The 25716-nt window shown below is 39.8% G+C and overlaps 1 protein-coding gene across 1 annotated transcript; it reads right to left on the bottom strand.

Annotated features, from left to right (window-relative positions):
• Positions 1 to 180: 180 nt before the first annotated feature.
• Positions 181 to 21811, bottom strand: SLC3A1 (solute carrier family 3 member 1). The gene is made up of 10 exons (XM_038395724.2): positions 21288 to 21811; positions 19069 to 19248; positions 17062 to 17216; positions 11679 to 11804; positions 8782 to 8901; positions 7650 to 7774; positions 7154 to 7352; positions 5514 to 5660; positions 2146 to 2262; positions 181 to 1276 (listed from the first exon to the last, which is right to left on the bottom strand). The coding sequence occupies exons 1-10, from the start codon at positions 21721 to 21723 to the stop codon at positions 836 to 838; spliced, it is 2046 nt and encodes a 681-aa protein (XP_038251652.1). The 5' UTR covers positions 21724 to 21811; the 3' UTR covers positions 181 to 835.
• Between the last annotated feature and the right edge of the window lie 3905 nt (positions 21812 to 25716).

Raw genomic sequence — 25716 nt, 5'->3', positions numbered from 1 at the left:
ATTCTTCTCTGTTGAGCACTAAACAAAAATTCACAGAGCCCGTGACCGGTCATTTACTAAAAATAATGGTGTGGGGGGGGGGGGAAGTGACTGACAGGCCAAGCACTGGGGCTGCAGTGTCCTGGTGCCAGCCAGCTCCCATGTCACGGAGGTCCAGTAAAGTCAGGTAACCCATGACGAGCCTTAATTATGACATGTTTAGTAAGTAAATTTCTCTTCCAGCTGATACTAAACACTTAAATTTGTTACATATTTGCCTTGATTATTTCTCTTTCCCCTAAATGAGTTGTTTTAAAACTGACCTGACAACTTATTTGCTTCTAACTATTTCAGACAATTCCTATACAAATAGGAAACTTGCAAAGTAAGTAGTGTAAACTGTCATAGGATTTGGGGCTGAGTTGCGGCAGTCAGGTACAGGTACAACGCTCAAGCAGGAAATCTTAAGCTTTATAACTTAGGCACAATGCCTCTAGGAGCCCTGTAGGCATATGACTAGCATTCTACCCTTGCACAAATACTTATCCCTGGGGCTGTTCCATTCCAGATGGCTTTACGGGGGATTATCCTGACCCTTTCTGGTGCCTGTTCACAATCCCTCTGGAAACTCTAGCATCTGTGGTTGTTGGTTACCCTTAAGTTAAGCATCTTCCGCCATCCGCTCACCACCATTACTCACACACCAATAAAAGAGGCCAGACAATTAAGCCACATTAGTTTATGGACTGCTGTTCATTTAATACACAAACCAGAAAGTTTAAAAACCATTGCCACAGCATTTACCTGAAATCAACACTTAAATGAATAAAACAAAATTTCCTACATCCCCTAGCACTTAGCAGTGCATGTAAAGTATATTCAAAGCACTAGAATAACATGCTTTTTCAGCCACAAAACACTTAACTTGGAAAGCTTCCATAGTATGAACTGTCTTCCTTGTTTTATACTCGAGGACAATTCCTTCCCCCTTTTCAGTTTTAATTGTTTTAGTATTTACAACTTTACCAGTGTTGCTAAAATTAGTGCTTAGTCTTATGGTAGCTTCAGACGGAAGCTCAGAAACTACAGCTTTCAGGTCTATGATTGACTCCTGTCCAAAATTGAGAACCATTATAAAGACTGTGTCTAATCCATCTAATTCCCTCAGATACACAAAAACATTGCTGTCATTCCAAACGTAGCACATCCATCCCCTATGAATGGGCAGCTCATTGTTGCGAAGTAAATTTAGCTCTCGATATAGATTCAGTGTTGAGTTGGGTTGAGTCTTTTGAACCTGTTAAAAAAAAAATCACATAGTTTGTAGTACAAAAGTGTTTACCACATCTAAGATTATCTTCACAGCTTTCTGACTCTCAGCCCCTTCTGCAAATCCTTCCGCAGATTCAAGTTGAAGCTATTTGGCCTCAACCTTTGGGGACCTTCAACTCTGCATTCTCTCTCCCCATATTGTCCACCTTTGCCACTCCACCAATGATGATAGCCTTGTCTCCTACAACTATCTTTGCACCTTCCATTGTGCTTCATACACTATTGTCAGCAAAGTATTCCATACCAAGGAATCAGAGCATTCAGCATCAAGGACTTGATCTTGCTCCCACTGACTTCAAATGCTGCAGAAGCAACCCCCAATGGATTAGTTTCCAGTGTTTTTTCCTTGCTGTTGTTCACTGTTGTAGATCAACAATACCTGTACTTGACCTACTTGGTGTAACAGCGACTGCCAAGTTTGGTCTTAGACAAAACAACATATCCAAACCTAGAAATGCATCCATCTTATTTTCCTGCTAAGTTTAACAAAGCCTACTTGTATTAATCTAAATTAAAATGGGGGTGGGTAGATTGCAGATTAATGTTGAAAAATTAAATGAATTAGACTAAAAAAAATTACTTCAATACCACCATATTCTTCTGGTTAAACGAGGGCTGGCAAAATAGCCTTTGCTGTTGCAATGAGGTTTTTTTTTTTTTTTTTTTTTTTACCAATTTTCTTCCACAGAATTGTTTTTTCTTGGTTTTAGTTTTAACTTCACTAAACTGCCACATTCCACTAATCAAAACAAATTAGAGCTTCATTTAGCTGAAGCTATTTCATTAGCATTTTTTTTTAACCCATACAACTGTGTCCTTAATTTAAATACTTACTTCGACATTTACATTTTGGTAGTCTGGATTAACAGGTAACCAGCTTGTGTTACCCTCACTGAAGCCAGCATGAAGGTTGCCATTCCACTGCATGGGTGACTTCTCTGGAAAGGTCACCTAAAAACAAGAGTATTAGGCACCATTCAAAAACATCCTCGTTATTGGGCTAAAGAATGATCCAGCTAAACAATCTTTTGCTCAAACTTCTCTCTCATGTCATTATTTCATCTCATAGGAGACTTTAATTGGGTCCTAGACTTAAAGCTTGACAAGAAGTAATTAAAAATCCCACAAGTGCAGGAAGATCATGAAGAGAGAGAATCAAAAGCTATCACTGAAAGGGGGAGGAAAAACTATGTAATAGATTTGACTGGGTGCTGAAGACCTGTGTTCAATTCCCAGGTCAGATGCCGATTTTCTGTGTGACTTCTGGGAAGTTACTTAATCTACTCTGTGCTTCAGTTCCCCATCTGTGAAATGGGGATAGTACTTTCTTACCCCCCCCCCAGAAGTAGTGTGAGGATAAAAAGCTATTAATGATTATTAGGTGGTCAGATTCTACAGTAATGAGGGCCATGTAAATTCTTCGATAGATAGAAATACAGTTAGTGGATGTATGGAGTGATCTGTATCCTGGAAAGAGATACTGTACTAATATTTGAATAATCAAAGTTTATATTAAATTTGAAGACTAAGTACCTTATTCAGTAGCGTATCAGTGTTTAACTGTTCTACTGTGTATTATATTTTTAGCTCTAATTATCTGAGCAAATTTAATCTGTCCTGATGAGTGCTTTGTAAATATATTACAGTTTTCAATACATCAGTTCTTTTGTAGAATTACCTCCTCAAGTGCAAGTAATACTCTTAGAACTCATGGTCTATAATAGGTAAATGAAAAACATGTCAAAACTTGCTTGCAAAACAAATTATTTAAAATTTTGGGAAGTGTGACATTTGTGTTTGTTGCAAAACAAATTATTACAGCTGATCAAAAAATGAAAAGCTAGCTTTGTGAAAACTTCCAAGTTTTATTTTCATGAGTTCAAAAAAGACTTTTTCAAAAACATTTCCTGAATGTTTTTCAATATTTTGTCAAAAAAATTTTTGACTATCACCTTCTCTAAATTATCAGAAGCTCTAGCAACAGTTGCAATGATTTGATAGATCATGTTTTTAAAATTTAAAAAAGTTTATTTCACACATACATTTCAGCAATTTCACAAAAAAAAAGGGGGGGGGGGGCTTGTAAAAAAAAAACCCACAGTGAAAAGCTGTTAGGAAAATTTTGACCACTTTCCTTTCTATGGCAATATAGATATTGGGTTTTTCCTGCTCACGTGATCTGACAGGCAGGATAACCATCAATCCAAGATGTCTGTACCCTGTAATGCTCCCTCACCTCATTCACTTTATCTCCTGGGGCTTCAGTTGTTACTCCTGCAGGAATTCTGTGCCACAAGTAATTTTTTTCCCTGCAGGGAAAAAAAAATACTTCTGGTGGAAAGTTACTGCAGTTCTACCTTTTTCCCACAAAGGGCCACTGTGGCACTAGAACAAAGCAGCCAATCCCTGGCCAGCCCCAGCTACCAAACAGAAGATGAAGATCCTGCCATCTTCACAGCAGTGGTTGGGCCACGTCAGGAGACAGGGAATATGGAGACAGACAGACAGTGTGGGCCACAGGGGGCTGCTGGGGGTCAAAGACAGGGGTTCATAAGGGCTAGTGTGGGAGGACAGACTGGGGCAGGGACTGTATGGGAGTGGAGGTGCAGGAACACATGGAGATGGTGGGGGGTGGTGTAGGGCCACATGGGGGAAGGGGGTTGGCTGAGTGGGGGCACAGAGACATGGGGAGAGGAATAGCTGAGGGGGGTGCAGGGACACATGGAGCCAGGGGCAGATGTTCCTGACTGAATGGGAGAAGTTAAGGGTAAGCCAGGGTCTGCATGTTGGAGGCTCTAACAATCCGTCTCTGCCCACCCTCCCCCCCCCCAAAAAAACTCTCATTCCATACTTTTCCTACCCAGACTCTATCCCAGCAATTACTTCCCTCAACTCCTCTGTTACCCCTGACTCCCCCAAGCCTTTACACTGCTTCTGAGGGGTGCAGGAAATATGGTTCTGTATTGTCATTTAAATGAATTAGAGTTCTGTATTAGTATGCCTAGTGAGGAATCTAATCATCAAAAAATTTCCTCAATCTCATTTGTTTATTGTTAGACATACTTGGTGGCAGGTACTTTGAAATAAATTACCAAAATAATTGAAAGTGGGGTGATTATATTATGTTGTTTTGATAAAATAAAATTTGCCGATTTTTAAAATATTTTGTCCAGAATTTTTAATTTTTTGGTACAGAGTTCCCCCAGGAGTAAATTTTCATGGCTGCAGAAGTGTACTTCAGAAAAGACGATTCCTTTCTCAGAGACCCTGCTCATGAGTCCTGTCTCTGAGGATTAAATTAAATCTTTCCTTCCCTTCTGTGGCCCAGGGCTCAGAACTGGATGCCCATTGAAACACCAGAGAGAGAGAGAGAGCGCGAGAGAGGGCTGTGCCAAAGGTTGAGACCTTTCTAAGAAGCAGCTTTGTGTTTGCAGCAGACGAGGCTCTGGGATCTGTAGTAATAAGCTTTTAAGAAGCATTGTCAGCATATTTCTGGAAGGAAAGGCAAAGTTTTCCTGAAAAGATTTAACTGCTAGAAGTACTCATTAATCCACTGGAAGGGGTCAGGGGAAAAGGTGGGTTTGTCATTGAAACTCTTTACCTCAACACAGAATTCTTCAGTAGCCAAGGCAGACTGCTTTGGTACCTAGATGTGTATTATCACTATTAGCGACAAGAATGCAATGTGTATTCTATTCTACTACACCCTTTAGCACCATATACTTCCTTCAGCCCTACTGGGGGTGGAGGCAGTGGAGCCTACTTTGGGAAGGCTATCCCTACCATTGTTGTTATCCACATGCAGTCCTTGTGTCAGGTCATCTAAGGCTGGATAACTACTAGATCTGTGCAGGAACATGAGGAGATGAAGCTACTCTGGTTCTCTCACACACTTACTCAGTCAAGGCTCGTCCCACTCAAACCCATTATGGGAGAGAACCAATAAAGGAGGAACATCTGCCATTCAGAGTGAATCTCACTCAATGCTGACTTTTCATGGAGATAATAATAAATGAGAATAATCAAGTGGTTGCTCCCCTTTCACTGGAGAAAGATAAATTTTAGAAACGATAGTGGTTGGGGATGGAATGAGAAATATGTGTGTTTAATTAAACAAAAGTAACTGTTTTGTCAGAAAATTCTGTGTACTTAGAACTACTATTGCTCCTTAGGGGATTTGAATTTATAAGTCCTTCACTTACATTTTCAGATGCAATATTTTCCATTCCTATTTCTTCACCAAAGTAAGTTGTAGGTGTCCCAGGAAGAGTTAAAAGGAGCATATTTATGACATTAGTGTATTCTTTTCCAATCCGAGATGCAATTCGAGAAGTGCTAGGGTCTCCAACCTAAACAAAAATAATTTCTTATATCAAAAGAAAAGAATAAAGGCCCATACTAGGACTAAATACTTCCATATGACATTGGTCTAATACAAGTTCTGTTCATTTACATCAATGTAAACATGGAGTAACTTCATTTAAACTAATGGAATTGTTCTGCATTTATAAAGGTGTAAGTGAGGAGAATCTGGCTCTATGTTTCCTAATGAAATGATGTATGTTAAAAGCCCTGGGTAGCTAGTAGCCCCAGAGGAAAAGTTTCACATATATTTCTATTGTGTTGTCCAAGAACTGCTTTATGATAAGAGTGCTCAGTAGCATAACTGTTTTACTATTGCTTCTCCCCCACCCCCAAAAAAAGATGTTGCAGTATAATGGTAGCAAATCTATTCCATTATCACTGAATGCAGAGGGAGATCTTATCATATTAAGTAAAAGAGGTAGGTTTTTTTAACTATAAATCTCAGGATGCATTGATATATTAAGGCATCCTTTGATCATCATATCCATTTTGTATTATCTTTTTTCTTATATTTTCAAAGGTTTTCTACATTAAATCCTATGATGCAAACTATTACGTTTATTTGGCTTCTTTCTTTCACTTCCATATCCTCAAGGGGAAATATTTGAGTATTTTTGTATCAGTACAGTTTTCTGCCTGACAGCTGAAATCTGGAAATGCTGCCAACAGCATGACAGAGAAGTAAACAATGCAGATATATTAGCATCCCAGCCAACTGCATCTTCCATTCTAACACAAATACCCTCTGTTACAGTTCTCATGTCTTTCTGCTAATGTTTGCTTTGCTGACCACACTTATTTTTTCTGCTGCGTAGTGCTGGTTTTGTGAGGGTAGCATTCATTCATTAGAATAGGAGCAATGGAAGCCTCTCAGCACGTTAGGACTATGATAATCCCACTGCACTGGAGGTAGGCATCCAAGGAGCTGGCACACTTGGGCAGCTTGGCTTGCACAGGCCAACATGGGGGGGGAAGAGAGGCAGGGGTGTAACCACTTTATGCACAGTTAAGGGATTGTGGCCTCTGACTCTACTTAGGTAGAAGGTGCATAGGGTCAGAGCCTCTATTTCAGTCCCAGAGCTGCAGCAGCAGACATGGACGTGGTGTGGAGTTGTTTCAAACTTGCCTGAAGATTTGGAAGTGGATTCTGTCACCTTTCTCAAACCCCACATCATTTCTGTCACAAACCCTGTTTGGCCAGTGAAAGGGGAGTGGAATATTATCTTGAAAGAATAAAACTGTGTGCCTGATGATTATGTTTAAAACTAGGCAAAAATGCTATCACACTCCTGTAAATATGCTTGGGATGGACAACATGGACCTGCTACAGCCATTGCTGTAGTGTACTGAGAGAACATGGTAGATTCCACAGATGCAACAGCTACAGTTATTTTGGGCTTGATCTTACTCCAATGAGAGTTTTGCTGTGGGCTGTAATAGGAGCAGGAACAGGCCATTTAAATGTCTGAACTCTTACCGCCCAGTTGGGCCATTTTCCTTTGGGCATGTTCTTCATCCACAAAGATACAGTTTCAAAAATACTATTTCCTGAGAGGTTTTCCATGTTAATTAGGTAGAAGTTGAAGGGGAAATCTGATTCTTGGACAAAAGATGTTCCATAATACATCATTGTTGCTTCGATGTTTTCCTGCTTATTGGCTTCAGTTCCCATAAACCTACAAAGGAGCACACAAGTGGGTTCTTTTAAAAAGGAAAATTGAAATTATGTCTATGCAGAGTTTTATCAGAATTACATGGAATTAGACTGGACCTTGACATATCTAATAATTTAGTATTATCTTTGAAAAGAATTTGCTTTTCTTTCTATATATTACATACCTATATGTCACTATTAATGGCAGGTATTCCAGCAAAAACATTTTACCATGACAAACCAGTTTATCAACTGGTGAGGTTGTGCCTTTAGCATTAGAGGGAAAATTCAATACGGCTATGCTAACAAACTGAGTTACCTGTATCGGCCAGGCTCAATGCTGAATTTATCCATGGTGTGCCGGAAACTGCGGAGGATATCATGCATGCCGACTTGGGTGGTGGTGTAGTCATGATACAGCTCAGAATATGCTGAGATACTCTCCTTGAAGAATAATGCAACACTTTGCATTAGCCCTCCTATTGTTCATTGAATTCCATTTTCCAAAGTTTATCAAAAGACAGTACACCACTTCAGATAATGTTTTACCCGAGTCTGTTAGCAAACTGGGGGCATGATGATATTACCTACTCTTTTTTCCTGTTCACTTGAGACTGTGGTGCTGCAAAAAACATACAAGGGAGCCCACACTCCTGGCATTTCCTTTCCCATGCCCTGAAGCTGGCTTGACTGCAAAGGGGAGAGGGATTGCACCACTCACTGCCCCAAGCCCCTACTCCCTAGAAACGGACTTTGATAAATGAAGCACTGATTCTGCCACCTTTACTCATGTTTTTGCTCCCTGAGGATTTCAATGGGACTACTCACAAAATAAGGTACCGCTCATTGTGAGTAAAGATAGCAAGTATCGTGGCCCTATGGGGAATATAGTTATTTCCAAATATCTATCTGAACTAGTGAATCATTTAAATAATACATTAATGGCACAGTTTTGGAGTTGCATCTTCGTTAGTTATTTATCTAATGCTGTGCTAGATGAGGGGCTAAATATTTGAGGAACACATCAATCTAAATGAGGAATCATCTATATAACCCAGTTTACACCAGTGATCATGACACATACAGTAGATGCTGCTGAATACCAGATTCCAGGCAGAAGCAATATAAATGAGATTCTTGTAGTGACTTGCCAAGTCAACAAGATGCACATCTTTCTGTCAACTCAGTAATGTTATTGCCTCTCAATGTTGGCATCATCTCCTGACTTTATTGGGCCCACAGCCCTACTAAAGGCAAGTTCCATAAATAATTAGTCATATACTTCTGAAGCTCATCTGTACACATTTCACTGTAATTTATTGTCATTGCAAAACCTACCAGAAAAAAAAAGAGTGAGTCCCATTAGCAATTCAAAGGGGAAATGTATTAGTGATAAATACATCTCCAAAGGCAATAAGGAGCAAACAAATTCAAAACAGAAAATGTGTTACCGGATTTTGGGATTTATTCACTTGAGGTTCATTTCTCAGGTGTGTTGCTTCTAGAAGAAATTTAACAGCATTGATACTAAACCCATCAATGCCTTTGCCAAGCCAAAATTTGATAATATCCTAAAAATAAAAGAGATAATTCTTTATGAGTTAACCACTTTCCGAATATTTATTTAAATCAAATACATTGCACATAATTTATTAAATACATAATACATACTAACAACATTATATAACAATACATCATTTTTAAATTTCAAGTTTTAGTAGGGTTAAAGCTGACCATTTTAGATTGAAGCTACTATCTATGGCCAAGTTTGTCTTACTAAAACAGAAATATTTGAATTATTTTTTAACCATAATAGACATAGAGCCATGATTGCTCCGAGCATTCAAGGGGGACAGAAAAAACCCCAAACCTCACAGGAAGCCACCTTTAATCTAGTCTATCAAAAAATCTGGGCCTTATAGCAGTTTGTAAATACCTAATCAAGAGGAACAGAATGTAAAGAAAGCTGATTCTGCTAAGCCCCATGATTGGTGTATACTCATCAAGCTTGCAGACAATGAGAACATATCGATACAAATGTTCATTGTTCTGCACAGACCTTTTGACACTGGTTTTCTTTTACACAATAATACTTCGTAAATCTGTTCTCTTTTATTTAACTGATGTGAAAATAATTCAGATTTATTTTCTGGAAAATGAAAAATGATTACCTAAGTTAAGGGTTTTGGATCTGTGATTTCTTTATCAAATTCAGAGTTTAGCTATTATCAGTAAAATTATATCATGCTTGCATAGTTATTTTATTACTATAATTTTAATAGTCCTAAATTTTAATAGAGTCCAAAGTTTAATCCCCCTGCAGCAATTTGTGTAACTGTTACTATGTGCCAGACAATATCTTTCAAATAAGTAATAAAAATGCACACAGTGCTGTCATTTATTATTATTACATATACAATACACTTGCACAAGCCAGGACTTCGGTCAAAAATATGATAGAATTCAACTAGTCCATGTTAAAGATTGACTGATTTTATTAGGTCAATACATACTCCATTTTATTGAATTTACAGTAATTCTGAAAACCACTGCAGGTAGCCATGTCAACAGCCTCTATGCTGATTTCATGCACTGAAAGAGATCTCATCTGAGCACTTGTACACATTGTAAAAAGCCTCTCAATTAGAACCAGCACAAAAACACTGAGGATGGTTTGTGCCATGGAGACTGAACTACCTTTATACACAGAGGTTGGTTGTAGAACATTGGCAGGGTGTTGGTAAAGCTTGACTGTCCCTGCTTCCCTTGTTTGGTTTCTCCACACAGAATATAAAAGATTTCAGACTGTCACAGAGTAGCTCTGGTATCCTTTTAAGTCACAAAGCACCAGCCTTTTGAAATAGAGTTTCATTTTAAAACACGAACCTACTGTTGTCTTGTTCCTTAAAATACTGATAGAACTAGTGGTGCTCAGCAGTGCTTCTGAAATGTATTAGACTGTTCTAGTCAAGAGTATTTTTCTGCAGACATGCTAAGATGCCCAGTGTTGCCAACTCTCATGATTTGAGCACCCTCGAATGATTTGGGGCTATATTTTTTTAACGTTTCATGAAAACACGATGACAGGTGCCAACTCATGATTTTTCCCTAATTCAAAATGGCATCATCTCCTATTACTGTCAGTGGAGCTGAAGCCAGCAAGATGGCTGCTATTTTCCTATACTTTAACTGCGCCTAGAAGTCAGGCTGCTCTTAATAAAGTTGGCTGCCACCTCCAACTATTTTCCATGAGGTTGAAGCCAGGCTCACAGGCAAAATGGCTGCCACTCTGTGATTCAGGGTGCAAGACAGGCCACATGGACTGTTGAGAGCAGCCCAAATGCTGAGAAGTGAAGGAGGGAGTGAGGGGGAGCAGAGCACTGTGGGGGCACAGGAGAAAGATCTGGAAGTTGCAGGTGAATGGGGTACAGAGGACAATGATGGGGTGGGAGATGGAGAGGATAAAGTGGGAGCTCCCCCAGCCTGTGTGGGGTGAGTAAGGGGAGTTCCCTCTGAGCAGCTGGGAGAAGGCAACGATCTCCTGTGTGAATGTTTCACAAGCATGGTATTTTGGAAGCTTCAGGAAGAGTTGTCACAATGAAGTGAGACACTCCTCCAATCACAAGATTTTCAGGGCTTGGCACAGCTCTGTGCAAGAGCTTCGGGGCTAAAGACACAGCCCTGCCCTGCCACTGAGCCCTCCCTTCACATAGGGCCTACAGCAGAGAGAAGGTCTTGGGTCAGCAGGAGGGGGTCGCAGGAAAATGATGCTGCTGGGACCCAGGTAGAGAAGTCCCAGGGCAGCAGGAGGCAGAGACTTTTTTGCTGCTGGGTCAAGACAATTATAAGAAAGACATGGCAGGTCCTGTGTCTGTCTTAGGAGTCAGGAGGAGATGAGTGCAGTCTGCCTCTGAGCAGCCAGGGAGAGGTGTACATTTGTGTAAGCCTCACACATAGAAACTAGATCCTAGATCTTATCTAATTAATCCTTTTAAAAGTATAATACAATAATGGTCAGAACACTGCAGACTACAGGCCGTGGTACTGCAATGTAGGTGACTCTTTCAGCGGAATGCTGCCTCTTTTTCTTAATTAGAAGGAGACTTTTCAAAGATAAGATAAGACTATGATACTTGAAGCATTACAATATATGGTTTAGATTTTGCCTAAGCCGGTATATTTGTGTTGACACTTCCTTGTCTATATTGTTTGCATAGACACTAATCCTTGAATTACTTCCCACTGGATTGTCAACTATATAAAGAAATTACATTCTGAAAATTAAAACAAACATAAAACCCAACCATTTTCTTATTACTGGAGTAGCAGCAGTGGATTATATACTTACATGGATTTCTTCTTGCACAGCACAATTATGGAAGTTTAAATCCGGTTGTTCTTTCCCAAACTGGTGAAAATAACATTGCTTTCTCACCTCATCATATTGCCAACTGGAATTCCCATAAACGCTCACCTGATCACGTAAGTAAATGATGATGATTAATTATTTAAGAAATGATGAGCATTTGCACAGCATTGTAATTTACACAGTACTTTAGAAGCATATAGAAAGGCATGCATCACTTAGTAAATAGTATTCATTTACTATCCATAACAGTTAGTTGGCCTGAAACAGATTAGCCTCTTTTCATTGTCCAAATGAGAGAAATGCAAAAGTAAATATGCAATATAACTATTTAAAATCCAATTTACTGAACATATATGAATATTACATGAAAAACATTGAAATCAATGGAAGCTGCATATGCTCAGTGCATCTTCAAATCATGAAGACTAAAAATGGAATTTAATATTACTCTATTTTTCATTAATAAACGTAAACAGAAAATACCCTCATTTAAATGAGATATGTTTTTCCTTAACTTTAACTTTCCTTAACATTAACCTAACAAATTCACATTTCCATACAAGTATAAATCTCCTCCACAATTATAAAACAATTTCCATATATTTCACCTACTCCTACTACTAACTTATTTAACCTGCAAAGACATAACAGCTGCTATATATGATCCTTCATATGCAAATCATCTACCCTAGTACACTTCTGCCTATGCCTTGGTATTTATCATCTTTAATAGATGTATTTGTGCTTGGTCAATCTCATATTATTTTGTGTTGGGGCAAGACCAGATGGCTATAGTAAAGTAATGGGAGACAGATATATTAGCCACAGGATAAACAAATCCCTGTTACCAGAATAAGCAAATGGCAGCTGTTCCAGGCCAATTAAGACACCTGGGGCCAATTAAGATCTTTCCAGAAGGCAGGGAGGCTGCTAGGTTGATTGGGACACCTGAAGCCAATCAGGAGCTGGCTGAAACTAGTTAAAAGCCCTCCAGGTCAGGTGGGCATGCATATCAGGAGCTGTAGGAGGAAGTTGTGCTGTTGGAGAGACTGAGCAGTACACACCATATCAGGCACAAGGAAGGAGTCCCTGAGGTAGGGTGAAGTGGATCTTGAGGAAGTGGGGGATGCTGTGGGGAAGTAGTCCAGGAAATTGTACATGTCCTGTTTCTAAAAAGTTATCTACCATAGCTCATACTATTAGGGTCCCTGGGCTGGAGCCCGGAGTAGAGGGCGGGCCTGGTCTCCCCACTTTTGCCCCCCGATTAATCACTGAGACTGGAAGACAACAGAGATTGTGCAAGGGAGGATGGCTTTTCCTCACCTCCCTCACTGGCTTATGATGAAAATGGCTCAATAGGCTGTGACCCTTGCCTCTAGAGATAGAAGGGCTATGTGGAGGATCACAGTGAGCCTCTGAGGCTAGCAAAATCCACCAGGAAATGCAGGACCCATGGAGACAATTACAGAGCTTTGTCACATTATATAAATATTTATTTGCTCAAATTTTGAAGTTGCTCACCAAACATAATAAAATCTGCTTGATCCTAGTATAAGACTATCAATTTTTTCCCAAGCCTAGTATATTTTCTACAAGCAATTTAGGTGCTTCTAAGAATTTCAACAGTAATAAAAAGGACTATTAATAAAAATACTAGGGCTGTCAAGCAATTAAAAAAATTAATTGCGATTAATCGCATTGATAAACAATTATAGAGTACCATTTATTCAAATATTTGTGGATGTTTTGTACATTTTCAAATCTATTAATGTCAATTACAACACAGAATACGAAGTGTACGGTGCTCACTTTGATTTCATTTTTATTACAAGTATTTTCACTGTAAAAAAACAAAATAGTATTTTTCAATTCACCTCATACAAGTACTGTAGTACAATCTTTTTGTCATGAAAGTGCAATTTATAAATGTATATTTTTTTTGTTCCATAACTGCACTCAAAAACAAAACAATGAAAAACTTCAGAGCCTGCAAGTTCACTCAGTCCTACTTCTTGTTCAGCCAATCGCTCAGACAAACAAGTTTGTTTACATTTGCAGTAGATAATGCTGCCCACTTCTTGATTAAAATGTCACCTGAAAGTGAGAACAGGCATTCTCGTGGCACTGTTGTAGCCGGCATTGCAAAATATTTACATGCCAGATGCGCTAAAGATTCATATGTCCCTTCATCTTCAACCACTATTCCAGGGAACATGCGTCCATGCTAATGATGCATTCTGCTCGATAACAATCCAAGGCAGTACGGACCAACACATGTTCATTTTCATTTTCTGAGTCAGATGCCACCAGCAGAAGGTTGACTTTCATTTTTGGTGGTTCAGGTTGTGTAGTTTCTGCATCAGAATGTTACTCTTTTAAGACTTCTGAAAGCACGCTCCACGCTTCGTCCCTCTTAGATTTTGGAAGGTACTTCAGATTCTTAAACTTGGGTCAAGTGCTGTAACTATCTTTAGAAATCTCACATTGGTACCTTCTTTGCGTTTTACGAAATCTGCAGTGGAAGTGTTCTTAAAATGAAGAACATGTGCTAGGTCATCATCCGAGACTGCTATAACATGAAATATATGGCAGAACGTGGGTAAAACAGAGCAGGGGATATTCAATTCTCCCCCAAAGAGTTCAGTCAAAAATTTAATTAATGCATTTTTTTTTTTAACGAGCAGCATCAGCATTGAAGTATGTTCTCTGGAATGGAAGCATGAAGGATCATATGAATGTTTAGCATATCTGGCACATAAATACCTTGCAATGCCAGCTATAAAAGCGCCATGCAAATACCTGTTCTCACTTTCTGGTGACATTGGAAATAAGAAAATGGCAGCATTATCTCCAGTAAATGTAAACAAACTTGTTTGTCTGAGCAATTGGCTGAACAAGAAGTAGGACTGAGTGGACTTGTAGGCTTTGAAGTTTTACACTGTTACATAACTGCACTCAAAAATTAAACAAAAAAATACATTTGTAAGTTGCACTTTCGTGACAAAGAGATTGCACTACAGTACTTGTATGAGGTGAATTGAAAAATACTATTTTTTTTGTTTATAATTTTAAAGAGCAAATATTTGTAATAAAAATAATATACACATTGATTTAAATTACAACACAGAATACAATATACATGCAAATATAGAAAAAACGTCCAAAATATTTGATACATTTCAATTGGTATTCTATTGTTTAAAAGTGCTATTAAAACTGCGATTAATCATGATTTTTTTGAGTTAATCACGCGAGTCCATGAGAAAATATATGGAGAGAAATGGGAAGCCTTTTTTGTGGCACTAAGTTTTAAAGGGACACTGGACAGTTAAACATCATACCTTTTAAAAAAAATAGCCTTATTTATTATTATTATTATTATTGGTGCTAAGAAGCAGCTGTTACACTGCTGTAACTAGTAACAACTTAGAAAATAAACACTGAAAACAATTGTGGAAAGTAAACTGGATTTTAAATAATTATGTTTCTTAACTTTTTGCATTTCTCTCAGGTTAGACCATGAAAATAAACTAGTCAGTTTCACAGTCAATTTCATTTTCAGTTCATAGAATCATAGAAGATTAGGATTGGAAGAGACCTCAGGAGGTCATCTAGTCCAATCTGCTGCTCAAAGCAGGACCAACACCAACTAAATCATCCCAGCCAAGGCTTTGACAAGCCAGGCCTTTAAAACCTCTAAGGAGATTTCACCACCTACCAGTTCTCATATACCAGCATAATGCTGGTATGTCTGTGCTATGAATGCTCAGGGGAAGGATTCATGTTTTTTAAAAGCAGGTTTTCATTGAGAATTTTCTTCAGTTTTATGGGAGCATTTCTATTGGCTATTGTTTCTACGAAGTCCCAACTGATACAACAACATCTTTTAATATCAGCAACAGTGAATATTTGAGAATAATAAAGTCATCAGCTGTATCTGGATTAGATTTGAGACCATATTCAAGATATTTCTCAAAACTTTCATTGTGTTATTAAGTTAAAATAATTATAGCCAAATATGTTAATGTATTGGTTTTTAGCTCATTTATTTAGAAGATGCATGTTCTTATCGTATAGTAAATGGTTGGATTTCCAATTAAAATATGGAAAATAAGTAGATAAGCCAATTTCCAGCATCTTGGCCTGGTAGGAAGGAAAGCAATAATCCAGCAAAGTGCTGGTTTGTTTTTCTGACTTCGTAGTTGGCAGGCATAAAGGACAGCTGGGAAGAAGCTCCCCAAATGGAATGCCCATATACTAGGGCTGTCAAATGATTAAAAGAAATAATCACGATAATCATGAGGTTTTAAAAAGTCATGATTCATGGCCATTCTAATCACATTGTTAATAATAGAATACCAATTTAAATTTATGATAAATATTTTCTACATTGTCAAATATATTGATTTCAATTACAACACAGAATACAAAGTGTACAGTGCTCACTTTATTTTATTTTTAATACAACAATTTGCACTGTAAAAGAGAAGTTGAAGCATGAAGGGGCATACAAATGGTTAGCATATCTGGCACATAAATACCTTGTGACACCAGCTACAAGAGTGCCATGTGAATGCCTGTTCTCACTTTCAAATGACATTGTAAATAAGCAGGCAGCATTATCTCCCATAAATGTAAGCAAATTTGTTTGTCTTAGCGATTGGCTGATCAAGAAGTAGGACTGAGTGGACTTGTAGGTGCTAAAGTTTTACATTGTTTTGTTTTTGAGTGCAGTTATGTGGAAAAAAATAATTCTACGTTTGTAAGTTGCACTTTCATGATAAAGATTGCACTAAAGTACTTGTATGAGGTGAATTGAAAAATACCATTTCTTATCTTTATTACAGTGCAATATTTAATCAAAATAATATAAATTGAGCAGTGTACACTTCGTATTCTGTGTTGTAATTGGAATCAATATATTTGACAATGTAGAAACATCAAATTTATCATAAATTTAAATTGGTATTCTATTATTAACTCTGCGATTAAAACTGCAATTTAAAAAAATCTATTAATTTGTTTTGCATTAAATCACTTGAGTTAAGTGCAATTAATTGACAGTCCTACCATATACCAAAGTGTGTTAGATACAAAATTAAAGGAGAGGAACAGAAATCAAAACAGATTAAAAACATGAAATCGAAGAAAAGCAATGCTGCCTCACTGTCTTATTCTAGTATCTTGATTCATGTTGTTCCGATGAACTCAAATATAGAAGCAGAAGTTACTAATGAAACAAAAGATTTGAGTTTAAATACTGTATGCAGTAGCTACCACACAATGGTTTCATATTCACTACATTGCTGTGATTTTGCTATTCATTTTGTGATTTGAAGGTGACCCCAAACCTTGTATTTACCCAGTTGTTGGGAGGAGTGATTGTCCCATCAGTGTGTGCACAATCATGCCAGATGTAGTAATCTGCATACTTCCCAGTCCGATTGCGACTCAGCTGAAACCATCGGTGTTTGTCACTTGTGTGGTTTGGTATTAAATCCATTATCACCTTTAAACCTTACAAATCAAATGTGGGAAAGATTAAATCAAAACAAAACATCCCAAGTCACAAAATTTACAGTATTAACATAGAAGCCAAAACAACACTTGTGGCTTTACAGACATACAATTAAGAGAGCCCTCTGTCCTCAAGGGCTTAGAGTCTAAGACCTAGTCTACATGGAAAAGTTTTGCCAGCATAGCTGTCAGTTAAAGGGGGGCGGGAGGAGCAGAAGAACACACCACTGATCAACATAGCTATGTCAGCAAAAGCCCTAGTTTAGATATTACTATATCAGCAAAAAGTCCTTTTTTCAGTGTAGGTCATTTAATTTTGGGAACTGGTATAACCTATACTGGTGAAACCCTTTAGAGTGTAGACAAACGCTCAGGGCCACCCTACGGTCACTTATGTATCTGTTTAACTTAGCACACATAAGCAATCCCTTTGTAGTTAATGGGACTACACCTGTATGAAGTTAAGTGCTTGAATAAATGTTTGTGGGCCTGGGATCTAAACAGACAAACAAAGGAGGTCATGACAGGGAAAGAACCAAAGTTTTCCCCATCTTCTTAATTTTATTTTATTTTCTAACTCCAGCAAGAATATTATTGCTTATGGATGCAAAGATAGAAGTGACAGCATCTCAGACTTCAGTCATCAGAAGATTGCTGCAGGGACTAATAAATACAACCTGTCAAAAAGAACAGGGCCTGTCCCACAACATAGAACGTGAAAGGAGTTTCATCCCAAAACACCAGTAGCCATCCTGAGACCTGTGTGGATTTTAGAGGATCTACAGAGTCCATATGCTGCAGTCCTGGCTTCCCTCTCCCGCTGCCTAGCTCCCATCCATGTTGCATCGGCCAAGTTCCATGAAGCCCCAATGGAGAGGCTTCTGCAAGATTGGTAGAAAGGGTTGTAATGCTGCAGTCAGTACTCATCCCTTCAGAACTAGGGTTGCCAGGTATCCAGTTTTCAACTGGAACAACTGGTTGAAAAGGGACCCTGATGGCTGGCTGGGCCGTAAAAAGTCTAGTTGGTGGCTCAGGCAGGCTCCCTACCTCACTACATGCAGCTCCCAGAAGCGACGACATGTCCCTCCAGCTCCTAGACATAGGGGTGGCCACAGAATCTCCATGCGCCGCAAGCACCAGCTCCACACCTCCCATTGGCTGGAAACCATAGTCAATGGGAACTGCAGGGGCAGCACCTGTGTGCGGAGGTGGCAAACTGAGCCAGAGGGACATGCCAGCCTTCCCGGGAGCCGCCTGAGGTAAACACCACCCAGAGCCCACACCCCCTCCTATTCCCCAACTCCCTGCCCCACCCAAGCCCCCTCCCAGAGCCCGCATCCTGTCCAGCATCCTAACCCTCTGCCAAGCCTGGAGCCCCCTCCTGCACTCCAACGCCCTGCCCCAGCCTTGAGCCCCCCCCATCCTCCAAACCCCTTGGCCCCAGCCTAGCCCCCCCTCCTGCACCCTAAACCCCTCATTTCTGGCTCCACCCTAGAACCAGCACCCCCAGCCAGAGTCCTCACCCCCTCCTACACTCCAACCCCCTGTGAGTGAGGGTAGGGGAGAGCAAGCTACAGAGGGAAGGAGGATGGAGGGAGTGGAGGACAGGGTCTCAAGGAAGGGGCAGGGGCAAGGGTGTCCGTTTTTCTGCTATTAGAAAGTTGGCAACCCTATTCAAAACCCCCATTCAATCTACTATGTTCTGAACCCCTCTTCCCATGGAAGTGTATAAAGACACACATTGAAACACAAAACAACAAAATATGAAGTAAAAGAAGAAAAGTACATCTACGTTCCATTTGTGAGCAGTGCATTTTTGGGGGGGGGGGAGGGGGTCATAGCTCAAGTTTACCTTTGTCATGTATAGCTGCAATCAGATTTTCAAAATCCCTCATCGTTCCAAACATAGGATCAACATCCCAGAAGTCTTCAACTCCATACCCAAAGTCTTTTAAGGGTGACTTATAAACAGAAGTAATCCAGATCGTTTTTATATTTAAATACATGATATGATCCAGTTTTTCTTGGATACCTGTAAATAAAGAGAGTCTTTTTTGCAAGGACAAAAACAACGTGTCTGTGGCAGTGTAATCATTTCTGTTGAAATTAAGTTTCCCACATCTGGAAGATGTACACAGGTCCATTGGTGGGGATCTTTTTTCCTTTCATTATGGCTAGCGGATAGCAGAATCCTAAAACTTGTGTTGCAGTATTAGGTCACAGTATGTAAAAGGTTTCGGGCAACTGAAGGTCTTTATTTTATAATAAGCAACCCAAAAAGATTAATCATGAAAAACAGAACAAAGATGCTAATTCAAGCAGCATTTACACCTTGGCTTATAGCTTTTATTCTTTCATTCATTAAATGTAACATTCAATTTTGGAATATTGAGATTAATAAAATGTATATATTATCTATTTTCGTTTTCAAGGAATGTGAGTTAATCCTCACAACCACCCTGAGAAACAGGTAAGTGTGATTTAAATGAAAAAGCCCGAGGCTTCACCTCCAGTTAGATAGAAGACATTCTCTTTTAACCTATTATCAGGGGGTAGGCGTGCTAGTCTGTATTCACAAAAACAACGAGGAGTCCGGTGGCACCTTAAAGGCTAAGAGATTTATTTGGACAAACTTTCATGGGTAAAAAACCCACTTCTTTTAATCTGTACTTTTTCTCTACTACTCACTCTAATTCTCTCTCCAGTCCAGGGATCTCAAACTCAAATCACAACGCGGGCCACATGAGGACTAGTACATTGGCCCATGGGTCGCATCACTGAAACCTTTTCATACAAGTATACAAAAGTATAGTAAAAAATGAAGAGTAATATAGTATGCTATTAAAAGTCAATGTATTCACTTTTTTAAAACTGTAATGCAAGGAGGGGTTTTAATAAAATATAAGCACTCAGTAATGCACCTCCCTCAAATGACAAAACACACATTTACTTTTAAAATTACTTTGGTTAAAGCCGCGCCCCCATCCCCACTCCACCCCTTCCATGAGGCCCTGCCCCGCCTCTTCCCACCCCCAATTCCAACTCCTTCCCCAAATCCCCGCTCTGGCCCCACCTCTTCTCCACCTCCTCCCCTGAACATGCCATGTCCCCACTCCTCCCCCTCCCTCCTGGTAACCCTAAGTGCTGCCAAACAGCTGTTTGGCAGCAGGAAGCACTGGGAGGTAGGCGGAGGAGCGGGGATGCGGCATGCTCAGGGAGAGGACTGAGGGGAGTTTGGCAGGCCGCAGGAAATAACTCCATGGGCTGCATTCGGCTCGCAGGCCACGTGTTTGAGACCCCTGCTCCAGTCCCTAAATCATGCCAGTCTCCCTCCTCTTAAATCAAAATTAATCTATGTTCATGGCATTTTACAAATATTATCCACTTATAGAAACACACTGTTCTTCACTTCCTGATAGAAGATATGATGGTCTAGTACCTGTTGTATATATTTTTTATTTTTTTGTCTTTTACTATCCATTTTTTGTAGTAAAATCTGTCAGTCAACTGAGTTCTTAATATTTGGCACCATCTGTCTAGTGTATCAGATACACTTGTATTGAGTCTCCCTAAAGGCTCAAAAATAGCATTTCTTCCTCTACTCTTTCATTTGTTAATGGTTTCTTTTCCCCGCAGATTTTTTTATGGAGCAAAATCCAAAATGGCAATTAACTGATTGTCCAATAACACATTGGATTCCAAACACTCCCCAAATTTTGGTGGGAAATTCTAATCCAGATTGCATTTTTGCCATTGTTCTCTCTCTTTTTTTCTCTGATGGGCCAAATCAAAACCCAGCTTTGAACAGTGGCATACTTTGGAGAGGTTTTAACTTTGATAAAGGTTTAGACTCTACAACTTGAGCCCTTCCCGATTAGATGGTTAATGATAATCACAGTTCTGGCTACCTGTGGATTATTAGCTAACTTGTGATCCCATCTGTCTCTAAACAGGTGGCTGCCTCTATTGTTAATACACTTCTTAGGGAGTGAGAGATTGTGGTAACAGAAATATATATAATACATACAGCTTCATGCGACCGAGGACTCTACAAAAATGTAGAGCACCCACCTTTCAGATCACCATTCCCATCCTTGTTGCTGTCCTTAAACGAACGTGGGTAGATCTGATAAATGGGACTAGCTTGCCACCAGCTCAGGCACTTTGGCGACACAGCAACAATTGCAATTGTAGCCCCCAAAAGCACTGGTGTAGATGCAATTATGAGCCAGAAGAGGATCTCTCTGGTGACTCTGTACCGTGCCTGACCTGAGAATTTAAGCAAAACTTCCTTAGGCATTCCTGCAAAGGGCTTCAAAACTTCACAGTCCTGGCTCTGCAGAGCTGCTGAGTTGATGCCGACAGTGCATGTTTCTGGTATCTCCTCTTGGCTGCTGGCATTGCATTCCTTTTCATTAAGCACCTCATTTTGAACAAATCCTTTGTTTTCTATACCTTCTTTCTCACTCAGCTCAACAGAGCAGCTTTTATTTTCCTCTTCGGCCATTTTTATTCAGAATGTCTTGTCCTTGTGAGAAGTCTTGCTGAAGCTAGGAGAAGTGGCAACATACCTTTGTTCAGTGAAACGGGAAACAAGATAATTAGCCTGTGGTTTATAAATAAACCTGACTGACCCGTCAAAGTACAATGAAGATGAAAAGGACAAAGTGCTCCTATTTTTTTTGCATAATAGATGTCTTCAGCTAAATGGCAAACTATTGCAAAGAAGCATGGTCATAGCCTACTTATATTAGGATACATATTTATTTCTTATGCTAACTGATCAAAGTTATATCTTCAGTTGCTCATTTTCACACTAGCCAAGCTAGATTTTTATTTCCTACTGGCAATCATGAAAAGAAGAGGCCTTGCCTGGACTTCTGGCACAACATTTGTTTAGCAAGTCCCTTATCGATTGAGTGAGAAACTTCCCAGTGTAAATATGCTAAGCATCCCTGTATTCACACCCTACACACTAGTGTGCGCAGTCATTGTACAAAATATGAGAGTGGTGAGCCCGTGACACAGCTAGGAAAGCTGTGGACCAGAACTCCACTGAAAACAGGGAAACTGAGGCACAGCTGGACGTTGCTGTGGCACAAAACTGCTTAGCATGTACAGACACTGGCATGGGTAAGGATAGTTGTGGGCCAGAACTCTGCTGGGAACAGGGCAGACTGAATGGTAAGAGGTCTGGTTTCACGCTTTACTGGTCTGGGTGTGGAAAACTGAGGCACAGCTAGACAGTGCTGTGGCACAGGATCAGCAATGAGTGGTCGGGTTCTAGCACAGCTAGGTAAATAGATGAGGGCCACCACTCCACTGACAGCAGGGCAATTAAGAGTAGTAAGAGAGGTGAGTAAATATCTTCAGGGGTGATAGGACTCTTTATTGGCCTGGGCAATCCAGATAGGTGAGAAGCAGGTGTGAGCATGTTAAGGAGGGTGGAAGGTGCCCCTTAATATGTGGGCTTAAGATGGTCATTTCAGATATAAGTAAACACAGTGAGGTGTTGCAGCACAGTGGGCTTTGATATGCTGCCCCGGGTCAGCAAATAGCTAACTCTCCTGCAGCATTGTAAGCGGGGAGTTGTAGCCCTAAACATCCCTATATTCATGCCCTACACATTATAGTAATAATCTTGTACAAAATATGTCTTGTGAGATATTATTTCAAGGCTAATTATTCCTGGATCATTAATATTCTTGTGTGATATATGTACGTGGGAGATATTAGGCATTATGGCTATATGCTCAAATTATGACTAAAGTGTGTTTGGACCTGGTATGTCATGGGAAGTTGATATACAGGTTTGCTTTAGGCAAAGGAGTGTGTATTTGGTTCTCCAGCCAGCCCAATCTTCAGGAAAAACCAATGAAGTGGTTTGTTTTGGTTTGTTTTTTTACATATTAGGTAAAAAACGCTATTAAGTTACCAAGTGGGGAAAGAAAGAGGATGGGGCTTCCTTCACCACCAAACTTCATGTCACCTTCCTCCCAGGTTGAATACACTTTGCTTTTGTTAGAAGAGCAGGAGGACCCAGAGGCAGATTGAGTAGACAGGCTTCTTTATTGCAGTACTTGTTCCCCTCGACCCAATTGTCGAGTAAGTACTGGATCAGTTACAGCACTCTTTTTATCTAAGTTAGTACATAAACTTACCTACTTTTGCTACAACATCCCCAAAACCCTTATTAAGTAATATGAACACGCATACTATGATTATACCCACCCCCTTGACTGATTACAGAATTACACATATTATACACACACATTTTAACCTTGAAAACACATTTCTTTGCAGTAATTGTTGCCACAAGTTCCCTTAATCAGCAATTTTCAGGGGAGGGAGGAAGGGGCCATGACCCCAAGCTCGTTTATGTAGCTGGGAAAGGAAGGGAGGGGGAGATAACACTGCTCTACACAAAGAGTATCTTTCAGATCCCCACATTCCTTATGCAGCTGCAACACCGATCAATCCTTAACAAGGAGAAGGGAAGTGAGAGGGGTAGCACTTTATTTATCAAGTGCAGAAACCGCCCGTGCTTCTATTCCATCATACCATACCAGCAGTTTCCCAGGTCCCTACTTAACCCTTACACATCCCAACAACTTTTAGGGGTGACCCTCAGAAGAATCCATTGCAAACATTCACTGGTCTATAAAGACACGAGGGCTGAACCTTGAGTGTTGAAGAATTAAATCAACCGATTGTATACAATATTACTGTATTAGTTAACAGAGTGGGGTCTTTTCTGAAAGCTAATGGCACACTGGTGATTAATAGCATTATGAAATGTATGTATTAACGCTATACATGAGGATATATGGATACATAATATGTTTTAAAATCTGTGGCTAAACTGGGAGGGAACCTGTTTCTCCCTGACAAGAGAGAAGGCAGCTATTTATCTGTCTCCTATGTAAATTAAGCATGGTGGAATCAAAACAATGAAACCTCTATTTACATACTGGGAGATGGGAAGTCCACAGGAATGGAAGAACAGAATGAGGTCATCCTGGCCCTTGAAACGAAGTCATTGAACTTTGGGAGACAGAAGCCATCTTTGGTAGCCATCACAAGGCAGATACAAAGGAACAGAACTCTTGCAAGATGAGAAAGATGGGTCCTTCAACCAAGCGGGGAGGTCAAGTCTCTGGGAACTGAATATAGGTGAGAAATCTGCTTAGACAAAGACCTTTCACCTAGAAAGACAAAGGAATCATAGAACTGGAGGGGACTCAAGAGGTCATCTAGTCTAGTCCCCTGCACTCAAGGCAGGACTAAGTATTATCTAGACCATCCCTGACAGATGTTTGTCCAACCTACTCTTAAAAATCCCCGGTGATGGAGATTCCACCACTTCCCTAGGCAATTTGTTCCAGTGCCTAACCATCTGACAGTTAGGAAGTTTTTCCTAACGTCCAACCTAAACCATCCTTGCTGCAGTTGAAGCCCATTAATAGCCCATTGTCCTATCCTCAGAGGTTAAGAACAGTTCTTCTCTCTCCTTGTAACAACCTTTTATGTACTTGAAAACTGTTATGTCCCCCCTCAATCTTCTCTTCTCCAGATTAAACAAACCCAATTTTTTCAATCTTCCCTCATAGGTCATGTTTTCTAGACCTTTAATCATTTTTGTTGCTTTTCTCTGGACTTTCTCCAATTTGTCCACATCTTTCCTGAAATGTGGTGCCCAGAACTGGACACAATACTCCAGTTGAGGTCTAATCAGTGCAGAGTAGAGCAGAAGAATTACTTCTCGTGTCTTGCTTAGAACACCCCTGCTAATACATCCCAGAATGATGTTTGCTTTTTTTGCAACAGCGTTACACTGTTGAGTCATATTTAGCTTGTGATCCACTATGACCCCCAGATCCGTTTCCACACTACTCCTTCCTAGGTAGTCATTTCCCATTTTGTATGTGTGCAACTGATTGTTCCTTCCTAAGTGGAGTACTTTGCATTTGTCCTTGTTGAATTTCATCCTATTTACTTCCAACCATTTCTCCAGTTTATCCAGATCATTTTAAATTTTAATCCTATCTTCCAAAGCACTTGCAACCCCTCCCAGCTTGGTATCAGCTGCAAACATTATAAGTGTACTCTCTATGCCATTATCTAAATCATTGTTGAAGATATTGAACAGAACTGGAGCCAGAACTGATCCCTGCGGCACCCCACTTGTTATGCCCTTCCAGCATGACTGTGAACCATTGATAACTACTCTCTGGGAACAATTTTCCAACCAGTTATGCACCCACCTTATAATAGCTTCATCTAGGTTGTATTTCCCTAGTTTGTTTATGAGAAGGTCATGCAAGACTGTATCAAAAGCCTTACTAAAGTCAAGATATACCACATCTACCACTTCCCCCCTAGCCACAAGGCTTGTTACCCTGTCAAAGAAAGCTATCAGGTTGGTTTGACATGATTTGTTGACAAATCCATGCTGACTGTTATTTATCATCTTACTATCTTTTAGGTGTTTGCAAATTGA

The sequence above is a fragment of the Dermochelys coriacea genome, chromosome 3 (assembly GCF_009764565.3).
Source record: "Dermochelys coriacea isolate rDerCor1 chromosome 3, rDerCor1.pri.v4, whole genome shotgun sequence".
Lineage (NCBI taxonomy): Eukaryota > Metazoa > Chordata > Testudines > Dermochelyidae > Dermochelys > Dermochelys coriacea.
Note: the sequence above shows the minus strand (reverse complement) of the source record. Positions and strands in the feature narration are given on the sequence as shown.